Source organism: Gekko japonicus, unplaced genomic scaffold, assembly GCF_001447785.1.
Source record: "Gekko japonicus isolate JY-2015 unplaced genomic scaffold, Gekko_japonicus_V1.1 scaffold2339, whole genome shotgun sequence".
NCBI classification, from domain to species: Eukaryota; Metazoa; Chordata; class Lepidosauria; order Squamata; family Gekkonidae; genus Gekko; species Gekko japonicus.
In genome coordinates, this window is record NW_015169855.1 from 107,024 (window position 1) to 131,188 (window position 24,165).

Below are 24,165 nucleotides of genomic sequence, written 5' to 3' on the forward strand. Positions count from 1 at the left end.
AGGGGGGCAATGCTCCCTCTAAGCTGTGGAGTCTTGTGAACAAAAATCCTACTTTGTGAGCTGCTGGCATTAAAGTTGAGAGTGAGCGATTTGGCTGCTGCATCAATTAGTTTGCTCTGGAGTCATCCGGAGGCTAAAAAACTGTTGAGCTAGCTCAGACTTACTCAGCTTAGAGGGAACACTGGAGAGGCGCTGCGCTCGTTGGCTCCCCGGGGCGTGCAAAGCGCTTGGGCTGGAGGGGACTGTCTGGTGCCTCGCATCATTTCCTCGCCCCCACCCTGGCCGCCCACTCACCAGAGCTCCCCCCGACCAGCAGGAGAGCAACTCCCTAACAGGCTACAGCAGCCGCAGACTGTGCTGGGCTGCGCTCATTGCCGGAGCCTCTCCGCGCCCTCGGTGCACCCTGGCCCCCAGGAGGAGACGCGCTGGAAAGCGGAACCTGCGGGGCATGGGGAGGAGTTTGCATAGAGCTCTGGCCTCGTCGGCTCCTCCTGCCAGCCTGTGGGTGCCGGCGGGTGGCTGGGCGGGGAAGGGAGCCTCACGCCTCAGCCTGCTGGGCTCTTCCAAGCGAGTCCTGGCCCACTCCCCGCCCGGCGCCATCTTCGGACTCCAGCCACGCCACACGCTGAGGGAAGGAGGGAGGGGAGTGGAGGGAGGAGGGAGAAGCGCACCCCGGGGGAGGCTGAGCCCCTTCCTGAAAAGTTCGGGAGGAGCTGACGCTCCTCAGCCCCCCTGTAGATTACGCGCCTGATTCATACCACAGAAGATGAATATTATTGTCATTTTCTTATTTTACTATTTCAAGGATTTGACCTTTCATGGATATATCTATAAAATGTGTAGGATTAGATTTTTTCCATTGTTTGAAAGAATTTTTTGGTTTTCCGAATGGGAACCAATTCTGACTCATAAAATGAGTTAACAATGAAGTTGGTGGTGATTAATAACCTATGATTCTTTTTCCAGACTTTCATAGATGCCTCTATTTAAAAAAATCCTTGGGTTTGTTTGTGGCTTTTTGTGAAGTCATTCCAAAATAATTAACAAACAGAAAAAGTTTTCAAGCTACTGTAAGCTGCCCTGAGCCTGCTTGCGGGGAGGGCGGGGTATAAATTGAATTAATATAAATAAATAAATTAATTAATAAAAAATATGTTCTTCTATGATCTTCCAATCGGCCAGGTAGTGGGCACCCTGGGTAGTAGTGACCACAGTTCCCTCTAAGCTGTGCGAGGGGGTGCTGGCACTCAACATTTTAACAGGCAGGTCAGGAGTTGAGAGCTTCTGCTCAGAAGGCACCTCCTTCTGGGGCCCCATAGAACTGGACCTCTGGTTCAATCTTTTTGAAACTCGGGGGGGGGGGGTTTGAGGAGAGGCAGCAGCAATTATGCTGCAGGTTTGGTGTCTCTACCTAAAAAAGACAGCACTAGATATCCCCAGATTGATTCACCATTATAGCCTATGGGGCCAATTGATTTTATAAAGAAAATATTTAGAAAGTTTTTCACCCATTGGTACTGGTCACCAGATAGGTTAGCAAAATGCAATCCCTCTATTTCTAAAGATTGTTGGAAATGTAAAACAACTGTTGGAATTTTCTTTCACATATGGTGGGGTTGTGGTAGGGTTATTGGAAGATGATACAGAATTTAATATCTGAAATACTAAATCTAAATATGGATTTGTCTCCAGAAATAGCACTATTAAATATTATCCCGGATTGCTATAGGATAAACATTAAATACATGATAATATATGTACTAACATCTGCCAGAATATTATTAGCCAAATATTGGAAGCAGGACGAACTTCCCACTAGGGATGAAGTAATTAGTAAGGTGTTAGAGGTGGCAGAAATGGACAGATTGAGCTTGATACTTTAAGAAAGGATGATGATGTTTTCGAAGTTAGATGGGCATATTTATATGATTGGATAAATAAGATGTGGAAAAATTAGACTCAAATGTATAAAAATATAGTATGTTAGAATTGGTATAACTTGTATAAAATTGATAACTAAACTAATTTTAAAAAGAAAGAAACAGAGATGAGCACTGCATCCCTAGAGTTGGATTCGACTGGCTTTCGAGAAAGGGAGACCTTACCTTACTTTGTACTTAGTAACTTGTTATGAACAACAACAAAAAACCTCCTTGTCCTTCCAAACCTTCTTCCCAACTAATACTGTTTTTCCTCTCAGGATACTATGGAAATTATAAATAAAAACCTCAATAATATTGAGTTCATTAACCGTATTAAAATTGTCAAACTTTGTGAACCCTGAAACCTCTGGAGAAGAGTAATTAAGACCTACCACTTTGTTGACCTACAAAAAAGACAAGCAAAGGAAACAAACGTCTGTTCCCCTCGACCAGTTTTACAGCATAATAGAATAAAATAAAATTACATTGGCTGCGGTCACACGGCCAGGAAAATGCGGGGGGGAAGCGTGGCTGTGTCCCCCGGGGAAAATCAAAGCGCGGTTGCACGATCAGACCTCCCATGGAGGTCCCGTGGAGGTTCCGTGGAGGTCCAGTAGTTATGGGGAGGTGCGGATCACACAGCAAAGAAGCAGGGCCTCGGGGCAAAGAAGCGGGGGCCGCACGCCGAGGGAAGGCGAGGAGGGGGCTGCCAGAGACAGCCGGCCAAGCGGCGCTGGGGAGAAGAGGGGCCAGCTGCCGACTGGGTGGTGTGGCATCGTGTCGGCCACGGCGTTTTCCCCACCAGTGAGGCAGGCAGAGGGTGGGCAGTAGGTCTGGAAGGGCACCAGTCCGGGGAGCTGGCTGGTGGGGCGTGCGAAAAGGGCACAGCAGCATGGCCCAGCCCCCTCCGCCCTGACCGCCCCTCCGCCCAAGCAGACGTCCTACTCTGCCGCCGCGCCCCCCCTTCTGGGCTTCATCTTCTGCCTTGCCCCCTTTCCCCCATCTGTCGCTCACCGCCTCAAGCCATGCACTCGTTGGTGCTGTCTTCTGGCTGCTCTCCTCTTCTCTGCATGACGTACGTTGTTTTTTTTTAAATTAAACATCCGTTTGCGCATGCTCCGTTTGGTGCTTGTGCGCAATCGTGGAGACTCGAAAAAAAAACCTTTTAGCTAGGGGACATGGGCAGGCGCTGGACCTTCCTCCGGAAACACGGTCATACGCCCGCCCTTGCCCCGCGGTTTCTGGAAACTAGTACCTCCACGGTACTAGTTTTTTACTGCGCTGCTTTGGCGTTTAGCCACGGGTTACCGACGGGAGCTCTACACTTGCCAGATGTTGCCCTGTGATCGCGCCAGGAAACTCCGCCTCTCTTCCATCTCTGAAGTGTGGCTTATGCTCCGTGTGACCGCAGCCATTATTATTCAAGCTGCATGTGTTTTAGAACATTTGAAGAAACAGTTCAACAAGAGGTTGTTGTTTTTTTTTTTACTTTTTCTCACAGGTATCTTACTTTTTGATGTACAATTTAGTTTCCCTTTTTGCCTTTTCTCAAGAAGTCTTTGGGTGTTTCCAAATTTTGAGAGTAAAGCAGTTGATATCCTCTGTCCAGATCTTCTGTGTTGAGAGTCTTACTGCGATGGTGGACTTGTATCATGCCTGATGGTAGCCATCTGTATTGGATCCCAGCTTTGAGTAATTTAGAAGTTATTGGCTTTAATGTGCACCGTATCTGTAATGTTTCTACTGATAAACCTGGGAAGACAAAGATGTTGGAATCTTGGTATAAAAAACCCCTCCTTTCTCACTTGAGGTTTGTAGGATCTTTTGCTTTGTTCACGTGTCGGATACCTTGATTATAACCTCTCTCAGTCCTCTTATGCTGCGGGACTAGATAGAACCAGCTCTGTATGCCTTTAATATTAGAGGAGCTAGTCCGTCCTCCAGCTAGAGTACTGACGACAGCCAAGATGCAATGAAAAATGGTCAGTTCTGTGGATCCCTTGACGTGCTCCATAAATCCGCAAAATTTCAGTTTTCTTTCTTTCGTTTTGTTTTCTAAGAATAATATTTTTTCTTTCACCCATTTTTCATGTTTTTCATGTTTTCTTGGTTAGCCATCCCCATATCTGTTTCTGCCACTTATGTTTGTTGTAAGGATGTTTGTATGTTTTCCAGCTGATCAGCTAATGGTTGTAAGACGTCATGGATATTGTCCAGAACTCCAACTTTCCCCATGCTCAGGTTTACAATCCGGTATGTCAATCTGAATGATTTTAAGATATTCAGAGATGTCAGGGGTCGGAGTTTGGCTACTGTGCATCCGACAACTTTCTTCTCTTACGTTCTTAAGTTTCACTACTAGCCCACAGCCTGGTCCCCACACCAGGCTAAGCTGCGGGAAGCATGCAAATACCAACATCAGGTGCACCCTTGGATCCCACCCCCATGTGTGTTTCTTTTATTTTTAAAGAAGAGTTTATTTAAATAATACAAATGTGAACAAGTTTCCCCTCATTTTCCAAACCCAACGAACCTCTTGCCAGCTGTGGTGTAGGCGAATTCTAGGGGTAATGTCTAGGTGCTGAGAAACTCCTAGGATTTGAGTACTGCTGCCCCTGAGGGGTGGTCTTCACTCTCAGGACATAAAAGGCATTTTTACTGGGCTGCACTGTTGCTCCCCTTTGCAGCAGTGGCAGGATTTGTCCCTTGTCACACTCCCCTGTGTTGGAATACCCCCACTGCTGACTTACGCTCCAGCTCTTGAGCAGGCAAGATGGCAGAATGCTGATGTTTCACCTTTTCATCCCACGTCTTTGACTTGTTGTTAGGCAGTTGTCTCCCAGGGATAATAAATTAAGGAATTCAGCTGTAGTGTGAAGGAGCTGTAGTGACTTCTTCAATCTCTCCAGTGTAGAAAAAACCTTTGTTCTTCCAAAGAAGATATTCTAGGAGAGTTTACAGGATACAGCTGTTCTATTTTTCCTAGTCATACATGAACTAATTTGTAATTTAGGCAATCTCCTTTCCTCATTTTGGAATAAGCTTGAATCATTGCCAGTAGTGTCTGGAGATGGTTCATTTTCATGTCCTAAGGCGAAAGGTTTTCCACTGATAGTCCCTGGGATTAATGGCTGGACAGTTTCATCAATGAAGACTCTGGTTGAGAAGATTATTTGTGAATTTCCTGCATTGTGCAGGGGGTTGGATGACCCTGGAGGTCCCAGCTCGATGATTCTATGATTAATTCAGTCTTCAACATCTCTCACTAAAAGATCACAAAATACTAGGGATTCAGCCATCAGCTGCGAGGTGATTGTGAGCTTTTTTGTGTGGATGAAGCCTTGCCGCTCCGCCAGGATCTGCCCGCTAATGTTGATACGAACCTGCTCTGAGGTGGACAAGGTCCTGGATGCTGTGATGGCCACCACTTCTCTCTCTGACCCACGCCTGCCGTGGCTGGTTATGGCCAGTGGTGATGGGACGCAGGCTCCCTTGGTGGGCGTCAAGGCTCCCTCTAAGCTGTGGAGTCTAGTGAGCAAAAATTCTACTTTGTGAGCGACTGGCATTAAAGTTGTGAGTGAGTGATTTGGCTACTGCATGAATTAGTGGGCTCTGGAGCCCTCCTTCCCGAGCTAAGGCAAAAATGTGTGAGCCGGAGGCTAAAAAACTGTGAGCTGGCTCACACTAACTCAGCTGAGAGGGAACACCGGTGGGCATTATAAATCTGTCCCTGTGTTCAGGGGTCTTCCTGGGGAGTTTGAAAGAGGTGGTGGTTAGGCTGCTCCTGAAAAAACCATCTTTAGATCCTAGTGATCTGGCCAGCGACCACCCAGGATTGAACGTACTGTTCCTGGGAAAGGCAGTGGAGAGCGCAGTGGTGGTGCCGCTCCAGGCTCTCTCAGATGAAGCCTCAGCCTCGGATCCCTTCCAGTCTGGGTTCCGCCCTGGCCACGCGGAGGAGAGGGCTCTGTGTCAGAATCGGACCCTTGCCTGGTCATGTCTGAGTCTCTGAGGTACACAGCTTCGCTCTGCTGAATGTTATCACGTTTGCTTGTGCCTTTCTTCCCTGCTCGTAGTTCCCAAGCCCATGTAGCCCCTGCCAGCTGGCTTTCAATCTGTCAGCAAGGATCCTCCTCTGACATTCCTGGGAAGGAGAGACTGAGACCGGCCTGTGTGAACTTTGATAGCTACGCTTAGGAAACCCTGTGAAGTGGTGCCTCCCCCGTGAAGGCTAGGGGAGAGTGTCGCTATTCTTATTGCTCATGGCCTTGGGAGAGTATCAATCGATAAACATCCACATTGAGTTAATTGAACTGTATTAACCTGCCTATTTACTATGCAATGCTGACGTATGTATGAGGGCTGGACCAAAGGTCTTGTGGATTCCAACTTTGAACTATTTGTCACTTCTGTCAAAGCGTTTGACTTGTATGCAACTCTTCTGATTTTCTACAATAAAGCCAATCAAAGGACTTATTGCGTCTGAGAGTCTGACACGCTGGTCGCTCTCACAGAGGATCTCCACAGACAGCTGGATCAAGGCGGGTCAGTGCTGCTGACATTGCTGGACTTATCAGTAGCATTTGACATGGTCGACCCACCGCCTCATCAAGGTGGGGATCCGGGGGACAGCCCTCAGTGGTTTACCTCCTTTCTCCAAGGCTAGGGACAGAGGGTGGCGCTAGGGAAGAGGGTTTCACTGCAATACCCATTGGTATGTTGTAGTTCCCCAAGTGGCTATCCTCCCCCCAAAGTTATTCAACATCTTTATCCGCCCCCTTGCCCAGCTGGCACGGAGTCATGGGCTGGGGGGTCACCAGTATGCGGACGACACCCAGCTCTGTCTGCTGATGAGTGGCCGGCCAGAGGCCACCCCAGAACATCTGGCCAGGGGTTTGGAGGGCCTGGTTGGTTGGTTAAAACAGAGTAGGATGAAACTAAATCCAGTGAAGACGGGGGGTCTTGTGGCTGGGCCGGGGGGGGGGGCTGAGAGGGCTTGCCAACTCCCCTCTCTTGATGGGATGCCATTAACAGCGGGACTATTTGTCAAGACCTTGGGAGCAGTGTTCCCTCTAAGCTGAGTTAGTGTGAGCTAGCTCACAGTTTTTTAGCCATCAGCTCACAGGTTTTTGTTTTAGCTCAGGAGAGATGACTGCAAAGCAAACTAATTTATGTAGTAGCCAAATCACTCACTCACAACTTTAAGGCCGGGAGCTCACAAGGTAGAATTTTTGCTCACAAGACCTCACAGCTTAGAGGGAACATTGCTTGGGAGATATTCTGGATGCCTCCTCCTCAATGGAGGCCCAGCCACCAATGGGGTTAAGCTGGTGTGCTACGACCTTTGCCGGGTTAAACAGTTGGCCCCGTCCCTGTCACCCTCTGACCTGGCCACAGTGATCCATGCAACGGCCACCTCCGGGCTGGATTACTACAACTCGCTCTACGTAGGGCTTCCCCTTGAGGTTGATCGAGAGAATGCAACCGGTCTAGAAGGCAGCTGCGAGGGTGTTGACAGGAACGCCCTCCAGAGCGCACACCCAACTGGTGTTCTGTCAGCTGCACTGGCTCCAGATTGAGGACCGGATCAAGTTCAAGGTTCTGGTGCTGACCTTTAAAGCCCTTAGCGGTCAGGGACCAGCATACCTTCAGGATAACAGAGGCAAAAGGACGGAATCAATGAGATGCCAATTGTTTTAAAAAGGGTTCACAGTCTATAACCATGCCTTCTCGGCTGGTGATGGCCAACTTGTGGGGAGGGGGGGAGGCAAATCTGAGTAAAAATGGTGAAAAGAGGGCATTGGAGAATACTGGTACCAGCTGGGAAGAAACAGGGCATAGAGCAAAAATACTTCAACGAGAAGTTCTACAACCTCATGGTGCATCCATCAAAAGAGAGGCAATACTTAGGCATGCCTCTCAAGAAAAGACTGCTGGAGTGCACGTGCCCCTTGTTTATGCCAATGCTGAAGGACAAAAAACATATCAGTCCCTGACCCCTCTGGACTTACAAAGCTGTGGGAAGAGGGAAGCACCTCTTCCCTGCTGGAGACGACGGTTCCACTGAGACTACGGGCAATGCGACGGAAGTTCTCTGCACTGTACATCTCTTCTTCTGGCTCCAAGCCACGGTTTCTGGGGTATGGCACCTGCAGAGAGATTGCCACATTCAGAAAGATATCCTCATGGAAAACGGGGCTACAGAATTCTGGGCCAAAGAGGCCACAGTAAGAAAACAAAACCAGCAATAAACACCAGGGTTCTCTTCGTTCTATGTTCACCCTCACAGGACAGGCCTTGGCTGAGCACGACCCACAAGTGCCTCAGGATCAGTTACTAGATTTGCACACGGAGTCCTTTCGGGGACTTTGGCTGGACCTTGCCCCCCCCCCCCCCCCCCCCGAAGAAAGTGGTGTGTGTGAATGACATACCTATGGAATATATCTTTTGACTATACCTGGAGTCACTTTCGCTTTCTGCTTCAGTCTTAGCAAGGAGTTCATCCTTGCCACTATCCAAATCTCTTTTCCTAATAAACCTTTCTTTAAAAAGAATCGTGGACTGAGAGTGGAATTTTACTGGGAACCTGGCAGTATCCTTCTTAAAATGTAAAATCTCCTTTCTGAATCTGAAAATCTGACTTTCTGTTCCTAGTGCGCCTGGTCTACATTTCACACCTACTCAGTCCACTTTACATTCATTAATGATATACTTTCATGTAATCGACTGCAGAACAATAAAAGGTAATCAGTCTTCTAACTATGGAGGTGAAAGGCTTCAAGCGTTCCTAGCTGCTCTTATTACTAATGCTGAGCTTTAAAGAACACTCCATCCAAAGCAAGTGTTTGTTGTTGCTTTTCCATTTCCACACATGAATTGGGTGTCTGACTAACATCATAACCCTCCTCCTCCTCCTCCTGGGATGTCCCAAGCACGTTACCTGGGATGCTGGAGATGACGTGGTTGTCCTGCAGAGGCCGCGCTCAATCTCAGCTGTAGGAGTTCTGGAGAGACCCAGGCCCACTGCACCAGGCAACGTCCTTGTCGTGAAATCCCCAGGTGCTGCAGGTGGGGGGGTGGGGGGGGAGAAGTGGAAATACACTGGTGGATTGTTTCCGTTTTCCTGGCCTTCCCTCATGTATTAGGATAGCAGCCTGAACCCTATAAGTTTACTAGAAGGGCCAGAAGCCGCTCTGCAACTAGCCCCGCGAATGGTTCCTTTACTGGCTGTGGCTGCGTGCGTGTGTGTGTGTGCCCCTTAGTCCCAGTCTCCTTGTGGTGACCCCCAGCCAGGGGTTCTCCGTGAGCAGAGGGGTTTGCCCTGGCCTCTGCCTGCACAGCAGCCCCTGCCTTCCTTCGCGGGCCTCCCCCCTCCCAAGGGCCAGCCCTCCTTCGCGCCTGAGATCGGAGGAGGTTGGGCTAGTCGGGGCTGCTACACAGAAGGAACACTTGAGGCAACTCATAATTAAGAAGCATGTAACCCCACCCCCCCCCTTTTCTCTTAAGAGTTTGATACTCCCACACTTTTCAGAGATGTTGGTTAGGTGCCCTCATAGAATCATAGAGTTGGAAAGGACCTCCAGGGTCATCTAGTCCAACCCCCTGCACAAGGCAGGAAATTCACAACTACCTCCCCTTCCGCACCTGCAGTGACCACTGTTCCACGCCCAGAAGATGACAAAAAAACCTCCAGGATCCCTGGGGGCCAAACCGGCCTGGAGAAAAATTGCTTCCTGACCCCAAAATGACAATCAGCATTCCCCCAGGCGTGTAAGAAAGGGCCACGAGAACTAAGCACTGAGGCAACCCTTCCTGCCCTCCCTTCTCGTGTTCTGCCTCAGTTCACAGGATCCGCATTGCTGTCAGATGGTCATGGAGCCTCTGTTTAAACACTTCCAAAGGAGGAGAGCCCACCACCTCCCGAGGAAGCCTATTCCACTGAGGAACCGCTATAACTGTCAGGAAGTTCTTCCTAATATTTAGCCGAAAACTCTTCTGATTTAATTTCAACCCGTTGGTTCTGGTCCGACCTTCTGGGGCAACACAAAACAACTCCATACCATCCTCTATAGGACAGCCCTTCAAGTACTTGAAGATGGTAATCTCAGACAACCTCTCAGTTGTCTCCTCTCCAGGCTAAACATACCCAGCTCCTTCAACCTTCCCTCATACGACTTGGTCTCTAGACCGCTCATCATCTTCGTTGCCCTCCTCTGGACACGTTCCAGCTGGTCTATATCCTTCTTAAATTGTGGTGCCCAAAACTGAACACAGCACTCTAGGTGAGGTCCGACCAGAGCAGAGTGAAGTGATACCATCCCTTTGCATGATCTGGACAATATATTTCTGTTGATATAGCCCAAAATCGCATTTGCCTGTTTAGCAACCACATCACTCTGCTGACTCATGTTCAGTGTATGGTCTACTAAGACCCCTACATTCTTTTCACATATACTACTGCCATGACAAGTCTCCCCCCTCCTATAATTATGCATTTAATTTTTCCTACCTAAATGCAGAACTTTACATTTATCCCCACTGAAATTCATTTTATTTGTTTTAGCCCAGTTTTTCAGCCTGTCAAGCCTGTCAAGATCATCCTGTATCCTGACTCTGTCTTCTTCCATATTGGCTACCCTCCCAATTTAGTATCATAAGAATATCCAACACCTTGTCACACAGTGGCCAAAAATACCAGGTGCCATCAGGAGGTCCAGCAGTGGGGCCAGGACACTAGAAGCCCTCCCACTGTTGCCGGTCCAGGCACCAAGAATACAGAGCATCACTTGCCCCAGAGTCCCTATCTATACCTTCGTCTGCAAATTTAATAAGCATTCCCTCTATCCCTTCATCCAAATAATTGATAAAGATATTGAACAAAACAGGTCCCAGGACAGATCCTTGAAGCACGCCACTTGTCACTCAGCCAGTTTGGTTGTAGTGGTTAGGAGCACGGACTCTAATCTAGGAGAACAGGGTGTGATTCCCAACTCCTCCACATGCAGCTGAGAAACCATCCAGAGGTCCTGATCACACGCAGATTTCGCCGTGAGTGATACTCACGGATGCCAGCCAGATTTTATGGGCGTGTTCACACGGACACATCTGGCAAGCATCCTGCACCCGCCGGCAACCCGTAGCAGTCATCCGAAGAAGCGGAGTAAAAAACAACCAGGGAAAGTACACTATCAAACGAGGTTGCGACGGGCGGAGGATGCAGTTGCCAGTGTGATCACCCCAGCGTGCTCCAATTGCGTCACTTATCCCTTGAAGAAGCACACCAGAAGCAGGCTGCAAGGAAAAAAATCTGCTTCACCCGCTGTTGCGTCGGATCACGCAGCAGCAGGTCAAATTACCGTGGCAGAAATAGCTTTGCTCCCCCCTCCCCCCCGCGTTTTCTGGCATGTGTGAACCGGGACCACAAGCACTCTTTGGGTGCGATCTGTCAACCAGTTACAGATCTACCTAACAGTCATAGAATCCAAACCACATTTTTCCAATTTGTCAACAAGAATATTATGTGAAACCTTATCAAAAACCTTACTAAAATCAAGATAAACTATGTCTACAGTATTCCCCTGATACAGCAAGGTAGTAACTTTCTCAAAAAAGGAGATAAGGTTAGTCTGACATGATTTGTTCTTGAAAAACCCATGCTGGCTTTGGTAATTACAGCTGTCCTTTCTAAATGCTCAAGGACTGTCTGGTTGATTATTTGTTCTAAAACTTTCCCAGGTATAGATGTCAAACTGATGGGTCAGTAGTTACCCGGATTCTCCTTTTCCCCCTTCTTGAAGATGGGGAAAACATTTGCCCACCTCCAGTCTTCTGGCACCTCACCTGTTCTCCAAGAATTCTCAAAAATAATGGACAGAAGCTCAGAAATTACATCCATGAGTCCTTTTAGTACCCTTGGATGCAGCTCATCTGGCCCCAAGAACTTAGTTTCATTTAAAGAAACTAGGTACTGATGTACTACTCCCTTCCCTCATCATATGTTCTGTTTTTGCCATATTAAGCACTGTTTCCCTTGCAAGGGAAGACCGAGGAAAAGTAGGAATTGAACAGTTCTGCCCTCTCTTCATCACCTGTTACAATTTCACTTTCCTGTCCCCACATAAGAAGAGAACACTTTTTTGTTGTTTTTAGCATCTCTCACTAGCCTAAGCTCATACTGAGCTTTACCTTTCCTAACTCTCTCTCTACAAGTACTGGTTATTTATTTATATTCATCCTTGGTTATAAGGTCCTCCTTCTACTTTCTAAATGAGTCTTTTTTATTTCTCAAGTCTTTAGAAAGCTGTTTATGGAGCCACCTTGGATTCTTTAGGCTCCTCCCATTTTTCCTCCTCATAGGAATGGTTTGTGGTTGTGCCTTCAGTATTTCCCTTTTAAGAAATTCCCATCCCTCTTGAACTCCCTTCTCTTTAAGTATTTCTGACCATGGGATTCTACCCAGCATTAGTTTAAGTTTGTCAAAATGTGCTTTCCTGAAGTCCAACCTATATGTCTGACTATGTACAGCTTTTTCCTTCCCCAAGACTGTAAATTCCAAAATTACATGGCCACTACTACCCAGGGTGCCCACTCCTTTCACTTGGTCAACCAGTTCTTCCCTGTTGGTAAGAATCAAGTCCAAGATGGCAGATTCCCTTGTTTCCCTCTCCACTTTCTGGAAAATGAAGCTGTCAGCAAGACAAGTCAGGAATTTATTGTACCTTTCATTTTTAGCAGAGTTGGACTTCCAACAGATATCCGAGTAATTGAAATCTCCCATGACCACCATGTCCCATCTCTTTGAGAACTTTGTAACCTGTAATGCAAATCCAGCTCTTTCTTTTGCACCTTGTAGGGCCTTCATTTTTATTCTTGGTTTCTTGTTCTGTTAGACAGCATTTTATCCAGGTCTTTAAAGTATTGTTGATTTTGCAGGATTGGGATTGTTTGAAATAAAAATATCAGTCTTGGTAGAATATTCATTTTTATTGTGGCTATTCTGCCCATCAAGGTTATTTGTAGGCTTTCCCATTTTTCCAAGGCCTTTTGGATTTCCTGCAGAAGTTCCATGTAGTTATCTTTTACCAAAGAGCTACATCTTTACCTAAATATTTCACTCTTTTTTTGTGCTTCAAAACCTGATTTCTCCTGTAACTGCTGGGTTTGGTTTTTCGTCATATTTTTACTAACATTTTTATTTTAGTCAAGTTGATCTTCAGATCCGCAACCTGACCATATTTCTGTAGTGTTATTAATAACTGTGTAATTGAGTCCAATGGATTTTCTAAAATAAATACCAGATCACCTGCAAACGCTTGTAGTTTATATTCTTCTCTTATTTTAAGTCCTCTGATGCGTCTATCTTCTCTGATGGTATCATTCAGAATTTCCAATACAAATATAAGCAATAATGGTGAAAGTGGACAACCTTGTCTGGCTCCTTTTTGTATTTCAACGCTTTGTGATAAGCCTTCATTAATAAGGATCTTTGCATGTTGTTTAGAGTAGATTGCTTTGACCATTATAAAAAACTAGGAAAAAGGCCCGTTGTGGAAATAAATACAGCGGCCTCTAGAAAGAGGCTCGGGGCGGGTGCCCCGGCCTTGGACACTCAGTGTCAATTTGCTGTGGCGACCTCAACAGGGTATAATGACACTGAGTCCACCATTTTCTCCAGAGGAACTGATCTCTGCTAATTTTGAGTGATCTTCAGCCCTCACCTGGAGATTGGCAATGATGGTTTCCCAGAAAAGAATAGTTGGTTTGGAGGGTGGAGTCTATGGCTTTGTACCTGTCTGAGGTCCCACGCCTCCTGAAACCTCACCCTCTCCAGGCTCCATCCCTCACTTCTCCAGGAATTTCCCACCTGGAGTTGGCAACAGTGTTCCTTCTAAGCTGAGGTAGTGTGAGCTAGCTCACACCTTTTTGTTTTAGCTCAGGAAGGACGGCTCTAGAGCCGTCTGGAAAGCAGTTGTAATTCTGAGTGATCTCCAGCCCTCACCTGGAGATTGGACACATTTTACCTCAGAAGAGCAAACTGTTTAGAATGTTAGAGGCAAAAGCCAATCAAGTCGCATATGCAAATGACCTCTGTGTTCCGAGGCAAAGGCCAATGAGCAACATTTTTGTGATAAGTTTCCCTTAATAAGGATCTTTGCATGTTGTTTAGTGTAAATTGTTTTAACCATTGTAAAAAATTCTCTGCACATTGTGAACCTGCTAAATTGTTCCAACATAAAACTCCAACTGACATTGTCAAATGCTTTTTCCGCATCCAGATAAATCAAAGCCATTTGTTTGTCTGGGTGTGGTTCAAAGTATTCAATTACATTCAAGACTGTTCTAACATTATTTCTAAGTTGTCTTTTTGGTAGAACTCCTGCTTAGTCTTGATGTAATCTGTGTCAATACTTTTTTCAGTCCTGTAGCTAAAATTGAAGCATAGACTTTATAGTCCACATTTAATAGTGAGATTGGTCTGTAGCTTTTAATTTCTTTCTCATCTGAGTTTTGCTTGTGTATCCAAGTTAGTCCGCAGCCATTCTTTGTTATGGAGTAGTATTCTCCGTATTGTAGGGCTGTAAAAGGTTAACAAAACTCTCTGGCTCTGATTAGAGCTATTCAGCAGCTCAGCTGATTGCATATCCATTTGCCTAATGCATCTTCCAAACTACTCATTCAAATGCGATCTGGCACCAGTCTTTGTATTCCATAGGGGCAGAGTGCCTTTGCAAAGGCCAACATGCAGGCAAATTTAACGTGGCTGCCAAATTAGTTGGTGGAGGGGAGTCACCTAATTTCTGCTTCCCTTCATCAAAGGTTGGGTATAGCTTTCCTTGCTCTCCTAATGAAGAGGGGGAGTTTCTTGTGGGGATTTATGAATGTCTTTCCTACTCCCGGCCCATAGTCTACCTACTTTGGAGTGCAAGAGTTGAAGTTGCTGAAAAATAAAACCAACTGTTTTTGCTATAAGTAGCAATGAGTCAGCCGTTAGGTCATAGACTGCATTGAGACCTTCTGTCTCTGTCGGAGCTTCTTCATCACGTTGTTCCCTTAAATGGGAACTTGGAAAAAACTGCTCCATATTTAAACAAGCAAAACGGTTTGCAGTTGAAACGTGAGGAACAATATTCGATGGCTCAAAGTAGTCCCCAATCTTGGCCTGCTTTGGCGTCGGATCTATCAAATGGTTCCCTTCCCCTCTTCTGTGATTTTTGTAATTTCATGCTAATAGTAATTGAGTAGATAACAGGGCGGTAAGTGCACCATAACAAGCCGAGCAAACACCCAGAAGCCAAAGTCAGAGGTGGTCTTCATAAAGGTTGCCTAAAACACTGTAACTTGATATAACCAGTACTATCCATTTGGTGCGACCTTCATTCAACCGGCTGAAATTCTTTAAGGTGTATCAAAGTTATTAAGGCTTCATTCCAAGTTTCTGGTATTTTACCGTTAGTTCTTATGGTCTGTATTACATATTTTAAAGGTAGTGTCACTTGATCTTCAAATACATGATAGAATTCTGCTGGTAATCCATCAGGGCCTGGTGTTTTCCCATTTTTTGGTTTTTTTATTGTTTCTGTAATTTTACACATGGTTACATGGTCATTTAAGATTTTCCTTTGCTCTTCAGTAATTTTTTTGTTATATTTCTGCAAAAAATCTTTAATCTCCTCTGTTGTAGCTTCTCCTCTTTGGTATAGCTTTCTATAAAATATCTCAATGATTTTTAAAAAAATCTTTGGTTAAGTTTTTTTCTTCTCCTTCACTGTCCTTTAAAATCTTTATACTTGTATTTTCTTTTTCTTTTCGTAGTTAATAAGCTAATCATCTGGTTGGTTTATTAGCCTTTTCGAAATAGTTTTGTTTTGCATGAGTAATCTTTTTAGCTATTTCTTCTGTCAACATGCCATTCATCGGATGTTGTAATAAGCTTTAATTTCACTCTTAGATATTCAGCTGATGGGTCTTGTTCCAAATTTTCTTCCTGCATCTTAATATGCTCCTTGATTTGTGAGAACTTTTTCATATTTTTTTTTTTTTGTGCGCACTGATTCTCTGATTATCCAACCTCTGGCATAAGCCTTAAATGCATCCCATACGGTTAGAATGTAAATATCTGGTTGGATGTTCTGCTCAAAAAACATTTGAAATTCTTTTTTTTTGTCTCTTACAATTTTTGAATTTTTCAATAAAATTTATTAAAAGTCCATCTATTTTTCTTTGGTGTATCTTGCAATGTAATCATAAAAGGATTATGGTCTGCAAAAGTTGCTGGTAGTATTTCTACTTCTACTAGATCATTTAGGATTGTAGCTGAAATCCAACACATATTGTTTATTTATTTATTATTATTTTATATCTATTCTTGACCATGACTTATTGTCTTGCTGAATGAAAGGTATAGTCTTTTTCTTTTTTGGGTTTCTTTTTTTCCAAGAATCAATCAGATTATGCTCTTCTGCAAGTTGTAAAAAATGTATTCTGTCTAAAAGCTTATCAAAAACAGCATTCGATCAGGCAAATTTCATCATAATTTTGTTTTAAAATGAGTTCTTGTAGCATTTTGTACATTTTTTCTTGGTGTTGGTTTGGTACATATATCTTTATAATTAAAGTTATTTTGCCTTGTCTTTGTATTTGGACTATCAAAATTTTGCCATCTTCAGAACTGTAGATTAATTCTGGCTGCAAGTGTTCTTTAACATATTTTTAGTCTGAGTGTTTTATATGGGTCTTTTGTAGCCATATCACATCCAATTGCATCTTTTTGAACTGTTGGAAAACCTGTCTTCTTTTTTGGGGTGCATTCAATCCATTAACATTTATTGAGATTATCTTTATTATTCTTCTATCCATCTTTGATTTGTGTTTTGTCGTTCTCTTTGTTCTTCAGTTTAAGTCTTGTAACCATCTGGGATACTGTATCCTTTCCAGTTTTCCTTGTCTTTATAGTTTTTCCAGTTCCCCCTTGTGCTTCTTGTTGGTCCTCTTCTGTGAGTTTTCTGTTTCTTCCTCAGTTTCCAAATCTTCACCATGTGTTCTTAAAAAGTCTTCCACTTTAAAAGTTACCTTGACTCCGGTAATCTGTGCTTGCTCCTGAAGCTTGGGACCCAGACCCCTGTATCCTGCACCTGTTCCCAAGCCTTGGACCCCTGGACCCTCCCACCCTGACCCTTGGACGGGACCTTTGGATCTCTGACTCTGGACCCGTTTGCAGACCTTCCTCATGTGTCTGTCTATACTTGTTGTCATTGTGCTTGTGCATCCTGGAAACCTCAGGTACAGCAACAGCACCAGGCTTAGTCCTGATCGTGACAGACTGCAAAGGCCCTCGTATGCCCAAAGGGGTGGCCATGATCCTGCTTCAAAGAAAGTAGCCTCTACTCCTTCCTTTGCACATTCCCAATTTTGGAACTGGACGGAGTTTGTCGGAGGTGCCGCTCCAGTCACCAAGACAAGACAGCACTATCTACTGAAAAGAAGATGTAAATCCATTTAAACAAGAATATGAGCAAATAAACAGCATTCGTTTTTTTAAATAACTGACATTCCAAATAGTGCTATGAGAACTGTATTTGCATCAACAGTCTTGGAAGTCTGTTGCATAACACTGACAAAACACTGCACACTAGAGTTTAAGTGATGCTGAAGGAATCGTAACTTCTAAATTAAAAAAAATAAATAAAAGAGAAACACAACAGGCTGTACCTAGAAATGGATCTTCCCTTCCTTTTCCCTTCCCCCATCTGTTCATTTTAACCTCCAAAAAACTGATGTGGTTGGCCACAGGGTCTGCACAGACAAAAAGCCATGTTGGAAGGGGGGCTGGAGAGTGAAATGGGGCACGGCTGCCCCTCCTCCCTTCTCTCCTTATGGAGCTTCTAAGGCTTCACTAGCAGAAGGAGGAAGGCTGTTTCCCCCAGATTCCCCCTCCTCACTGCAGCCCCCTGACATGCGTAGCTTTTTCTGCACATGAGTCCTGCAGCTTCCAGCACCAGCTTTTTTTGTGGAGTAGAAGTAGCTACTGAATGAACAGGGATGTGGGGAAGACTGACAGCTGCCACTTTGTAGGATACCATGCATTCCATTGCTTCATGGTCCACAAAGTCCATTAAGCCTCTAAACTGAAATACCATATTAACATAATCTGTATCATCATCAGCAAGACTACAAAGGACTATCTAAAAGACTGTCTAATTCCAGGCTTTCTAAAATTGACATTTAAATTCTAAAACAGTTTATGTTCCTATATAACAGTTAAGTGGGAAGAGACAATTATCAGCGATAAGTTTCTGCAAAGCCAACCTATATCCTTTGGAATGGCTCAGATGCTACACTGGTATCTTACTTTTTGATTTTTTAATCATTATCCTTAAGCAAAAAATCCCTTTTGTTTACCAATAGCCCTGAACAGGGTATTCATGAATGAATGTGCAAATGATCAAACATGTTAACTGTTAGCTTCTCCAAATGTCACCTACACCTAGAGTTGTCAACCTTCAGGTAGCACCCGGAGGTCTTCTGCCATCACAACTGATTCCCAGACGACCAAGGCCAGTCCCCGTGGAGAATATGGCTGCCTGGGAGGGTGGACTGAGCTCCGTCCCCTCCCCAAACCCCGGGCTCCATCACCAAATCTCCAGGTATTTCCCAGGTCAGAGCTGGCAGCCCTAACCCTACAGCTGGGGAGACCTGAGCTCCCCAACCGGCCCTGAAGCTTGCAGGGTGACCTTAGTCCAGGCCACGTGTTCTCTCAGGGCTGTGGCCAAGTTAAAACGGGAAGAGAAGAATCACGTGGGCCACACTCAGTTCCTTGGAGGAGGGCAGAATAAAACTCTGTTAGGCAGATGGACAAATTCCCGCCACTAGCCTGGCACGTGAGAAGATGATAATGTGTGCACAACGCCACATTCTCATGCTTGGTTTTCAGTTCCCCCCCCCCCTGCAAGTGATTCAGATCAATGGCGCACATTCAGAGCACATTCAGAGCTCCCTGCATGAGACTTGGGGCTTCTCTGCATTCTCACTTGTGTGTTCCTATTGGGGGAGGGTCTGTTCCACATGTGTTTTGCTCCCCCTAGTGGTCAATTTGATAATTACATCACTTTATATCCAGCATAAAAAAATCCAGCAGTTTAAATCTGCAGGGAGATACACAACTGTGTAATATCGAATTGACCACTAGAGGGAGCCAAACACAAGTGGAACAGACACCCCCCCCCCCAGCAACAGAAACACACAAAGGAGGGAAAATGAGAACAAAGAAAAGAGCCCTGGCAGCAGCAGGTGGTTCTCAACCTTCCTAATGCCGCGACCCTTTAATACAGTTCCTCATGTTGTGGTTGCTGCTTCATAACTGTAATGTTGCTACTGTTACGAATCGTAATGTAAATATCTGATATGCAGGATGTATTTTCATTGTTACAAATTGAACTAATAATTAAATCATAGTGATTAATCACAAAAACAATATGTAATTAGATATTGTGAAATATTTATTTCTAATTACAGGCGACCCCTGTGAAAGGGTCTCTCGACCCCCAAACGGGCCGCGACCCACAGGTTGAGAACCGCTGCCTTGCAGACACAGTCCACAGTCCAGAAGCCTATCAGTGGTGCTCGGCTTGATATATCCTTCACGGAAAGCCAAATACAGAGGAAGGGGCCTCATACAGACATGCAAAACAGGCACCTGATACTGTGGGACGACATGGACACGGCCAGCGGAGGCCCTCCTCTCAAGCCCTGAGGCGGCCTGGGGCACGGCTTTGGCACCTGGCTTCCAGACGGCCTTTCCCCCTGCGCCTCCCCTGGCACCTGCTCTCTCTCTTCCAGGTGCAAGGCCAGAACATTTCCATTCACCCACTCTTTTAACTCTGGAGTCGATCTTTTAGCACTATTTTTAGTCTGGGAACTGTTATTTTAAGGTCTATGTTTTTACGCTGGGCTTGGTTTTTAATGCAGGATTTTAATTCATGCCTTCTCTTGTTTTGTTTTTCTTATTTTGTAAAGCTGGCAGGTTCCTGGAGAGGCAGCACAAACATTTTCTAAATAAATAAATATATAATCCCCCAAAGGTCAAAAAACTCTATTGTTCAAAAGGCTCTCTGTAAACCAAGGCACAGCAGTTGAGTTAAGCAGGGTCAAATCCCACCCTGGTGCCAAAGGGGGCCAGAGCGGCAGGATCAACGGCTGCCGCTCACTCATTCCGAGGCACCCATGATGGGCACCCACAGTTTTTTCTAACCAGACAAGGCCCCACAACTTGCTGCAGTCTTACCTGTCTTGCCCAGTGGATGCCAAGCATGGTCCAGCCTTCCCACTGCAGACCGGCTTGCGTGAGGCGCCTGTAGGCTGGCCTGATACAGAGACTCCAGCTCAGACGTCTCCTGCTCTGTGTCCTGATCCCACTGAGGATGCTTCTGTCTGGGGTCCTCCTCCTCGGAGGCAGGCGGCACCTTCCCAGACACCCCCTGGCAGTCCTGGTGAGAGCTGTAGTGCCTTCTGACATTGTCCACCCAGCAGTCCACCGGCACAGGTGCAGCGAACCCAGCAGGGCTTCTCTCCCTCGCCTGTCTCACGTCTCCCTCGTGGCTGAGCCTTCCCGGGTGGAGATCAGCCTCCACAGCACACGGGGGCTCCCCTCGGCGGCACTGCTCTCCACGGCGCAAGCCAGAACTCTGAGTGGTTCGATTGTGGACAGGAAAGCAGTCCACAGAGCCGAGCTCATCCCGAGAATCAAGGCACACGTCCAAGTTTTTAGCGGGCCAGGTTCCATTCCCGAGGCTTCCAGTGGCTGGCTGCCTAGATCCCCAGGATGGAAGGTTGCTGAAGGATTCCTGCACTGACTCTGGGGCCCTCTGATCACGACAGAAAGCCGCTGCCCCTTCTTTCTGACGAGCACTTTCCCTTTCCTGCAAGTGCTGAAACTGTCCTGCCAGGGAACGGACGTGCCCCTTAGCAGGGATCCTCTCGGGATTCCCAGAGTCCCCGTTCACTAACCCTTCTGGTAAACGATGCAAACTCTCGTGGCTTTTCGCTCTGAGGTACCTACTTGCAATCTGCAATGGATCTGCAGGGTAATGAGGCCAAGGGGAGGGAGGAGCTCGGGTGAGGGCAGGACAGGCCCCTTCTGGAAGGGCAGGGGCCCCCTCCGGGAAGCTTGAGGCCTGAAGGCAGGGGTGGCGTCGGTCTTTTTGGTCCGGTGGCGCCTGCACTGGGTGCGAAGAAGGGAAGAGCACCGGCAAAGATCCAGAGTTTACCACGTTAAATTTTGTTTTGCAAAGAGGAGTGAGAGATGCTGTTACGTCACGAGCTTCTTCGAACCTACTGCTGCTACTGCAGTCTTTATTGCTTATTAGATTATTGGTGGAGACTCCCTCCGGCTTCACATCACGGTGGACTTCATTCTCAGTTTGTCTGGATCTGTCACTGACCCCACGTTGATCGGGAAATGGGGTGACCCGCTCGCCGCAACCAGCAGAAGCAGCCTGGTGATTCAGGGAGGCCGCGGGCGAGGGGCTCCTCTCCGGAGAGGGTGGGGGGGAAGACTTTGGATAGGATGACTGCGGTTCACGATGGGAAGCTGGTGGATGGGAGTAAGAACTGGACCCACGCTCTGCTTCTCTGCCGGGTTCCAGTAGCATCTTCTGGCTCAGCAGTACTTGGAGCGGGCCAGCCTGTTCACTGGAACACACATAAAACCACAGTCAATTACTGGGCAATTCCGAAGGGGAAGAAAAGGCAGCACAATCTGAAACCCAATCCACTCCACCCACCCTAGTTCCACTTTAGCAAAGCCATCCTTTGCTCGTTTTGTTTTTTGAATTAGGGGGAGAGGAGCTCCCACTTTTCTAGACCTGAGTACAACTGGAGGCCGTTCTCAGCAGTCCCTGGGAAGGACCACACTCCCTCCGCGCGAGGTCTGTCGGCACAACCCTTAGTCAAGGTGTGCACGAAACGCAGAGCAGCAGACCTGAAGATTCCTAGAAGAAGGACATTTGAGGTTTTGCCATAGAAGTTGGAGCTCTCAAAGTTTGACTTTTAAAGCAGCACAGGATGGAGAAGACCCTCCCCATCGGCTAGGAACACACACCGCCTCTGATCTATGGGCAACCGTGAAAACTTCCATATTACAACAGAAAACCCTTCTTAGGACTGATTCCACCCTCTCGCCTCCAAAAAAGGAATCTAGTTGAACTCTTTTATTTTCTCTCTGCAAATCCATGAGGAAAGTTCACACGATCCTGCAGAAGGTTTGTTCATAAATATTGTCTGATGGGAGGAATCCTTGCCTCTGAGTAATGCTCACAGGTTCAGTTACTCCGTTACTGATGTGTTGATCTAAAATAGTATTTTTAATTTAGGCTGAGAATTTATTTGACAGAGATAATCTATGAAATATAATACGTAAAATATGGTGGGGATTGGGGTGTGTGTGTGTGTGTGTGTGGAGAGTTGGTGTGTTTTTAAACTCTGCCAGAATGTTACTTTCAGAGTTTCACCTCACAGCGGACAACTAAAGAATGTCCAGGACATCACAGCTCTGTTACAGGACACAAAAAACTCAAATTCTGAATTCCAATCAAGGGAAAGGTATCTAAAAGTATGATATTCCACCTGTTTCAATAAGGGGTCACAATTCCCACGGACAGGAAAGAAGGAAGGGGAAACATTAGGCTGATTTGAATGTGAGGCATTTCCTTCATCGGCCAGGACAGGGGAACAAAAATTAAAAAATGGGATTTGACTTCCAGGGCATCTCCCACCTAAATCTCAGAAGGGCTATAAGGAGGGTTGCCAACAAGCTGGACACAAACATGCCTTGCCCCTTTCACAGGGGCTTGATAGGATGTTATTGGCCAGGTGATGTGATTTACTTCCATGTCATGGAAAGCTTTCCCTGCCCATTTCCATACACGAAGCCTCCACTGAAGCCACACTTCTTCCCCAGGTAGTTGGCAACCCTACATAAAAGTGGGGTGAAACAGGCACAGAACAATATTATATGAAACCCAGGAAAGTCCTTTCCTCAAATGGCACCAGAGTGAGGAAGAGCAGCGATAACTCGCTCACTTGGGAGATTTGGCTGCTACCAGATTGCCAATCTTCAACAATCCTCCCAGCATAAAAGCGAGGAAGCCCAACCTAGAATGTTGCAGAGGTGAGAACTCGGAAGGAAAATGTGGCAAACACAAAAGAACATGGCATCCCTGAATACTAGTCTGGACAAAGCTAACTGTTCTTATGATTTCTGTGTTTGTTTACATAGCCTATTTGGAAGTTAACATTTGCTCCATGGTCTGATGTGAATCCTTATTGCAGTTGCTTTTGGGGTGGGTGGCATGTAGAATACACATAGAAGCAGCTCTGCGACATTTTCCTCTGAGGATATTGTCACCCACACATCACTAACCAATACCCCCAAAGTACAGCCACTGAATACTTATTGTGTACTTACTGTACACAAAAATTCTGGGGTACAAATTTTGAAATATAGTGATTTTGACTTTAAAAACAACAACTCCATCCCATTAAATGTTTGTTTGTTTTTTAAATAAAAAAATCCCATCAGTTCTACCCAGAAAACACTGCTCCAGCAACATACTTTTAAGTGCTCTGGTGAGATAGACCCCATTCTGATAACTGATGACCCTGCCTGATAATCCGGAGAACAGCTGCTCACCACAGAAAGAGACGTTCTTTTGTGGTGGTACAAAGATACCCCAGACCAGCAACAACATTGACAGTTTTTGATGTTGTTGCTGATGCCATTTTTTCCTGCCTGACATGAAAGTGTCTTTTCAGGCTCTGGGGGTTTGGGTAACATAAATCACAATGTCTTCCACCACCACCACCACAAACACATTTTTTTGGTCATGGGACATTTTTCTTCTCCAAAATACACTGGAATTTGGCCTGGAGTAGAAAAAAATATATACCCTAGAACACAGTTAATATAAATCTTTTTCAGAGTGCTGCCTAAGTTAAACACATTTCATACACACACAGTCTGACCAGACAACTGTCCTTTCTTGGTTCAGAGGGTGGGCAGTTCATTCATCACTGAGAACTAGTCTACCAACCATGAGTGCTAGGGGAAAATATATATACAGGGTGGCAGCCACGGGTGGGTGGGGGAGGAGCTGCTGGGCCACGGGCACCCCGTGGCCAGCGACCACGTCTTCCTAGGTTGCCTGGTCCGGGGAACGTCCCAGGAGGGGGAGGGGCTCACGTCCATCCG

The 24,165-nt window shown here is 46.0% G+C and overlaps 1 protein-coding gene across 1 annotated transcript in view; it reads right to left on the reverse strand.

The window, feature by feature from the left end:
• Positions 1-24,165, reverse strand: part of USP54 (ubiquitin specific peptidase 54) — a 107,324-nt gene that overhangs the window by 11,865 nt on the left and 71,294 nt on the right. The window contains exons 18-20 of the mRNA XM_015417383.1: positions 20,203-21,608; positions 8,863-8,984; positions 7,934-8,071 (exon numbers count right to left, since the gene is read on the reverse strand). Of these exons, the coding sequence (XP_015272869.1) occupies positions 7,934-8,071; positions 8,863-8,984; positions 20,203-21,608 (1,666 nt within the window). The remainder of the gene's footprint in view (positions 1-7,933; positions 8,072-8,862; positions 8,985-20,202; positions 21,609-24,165) is intronic.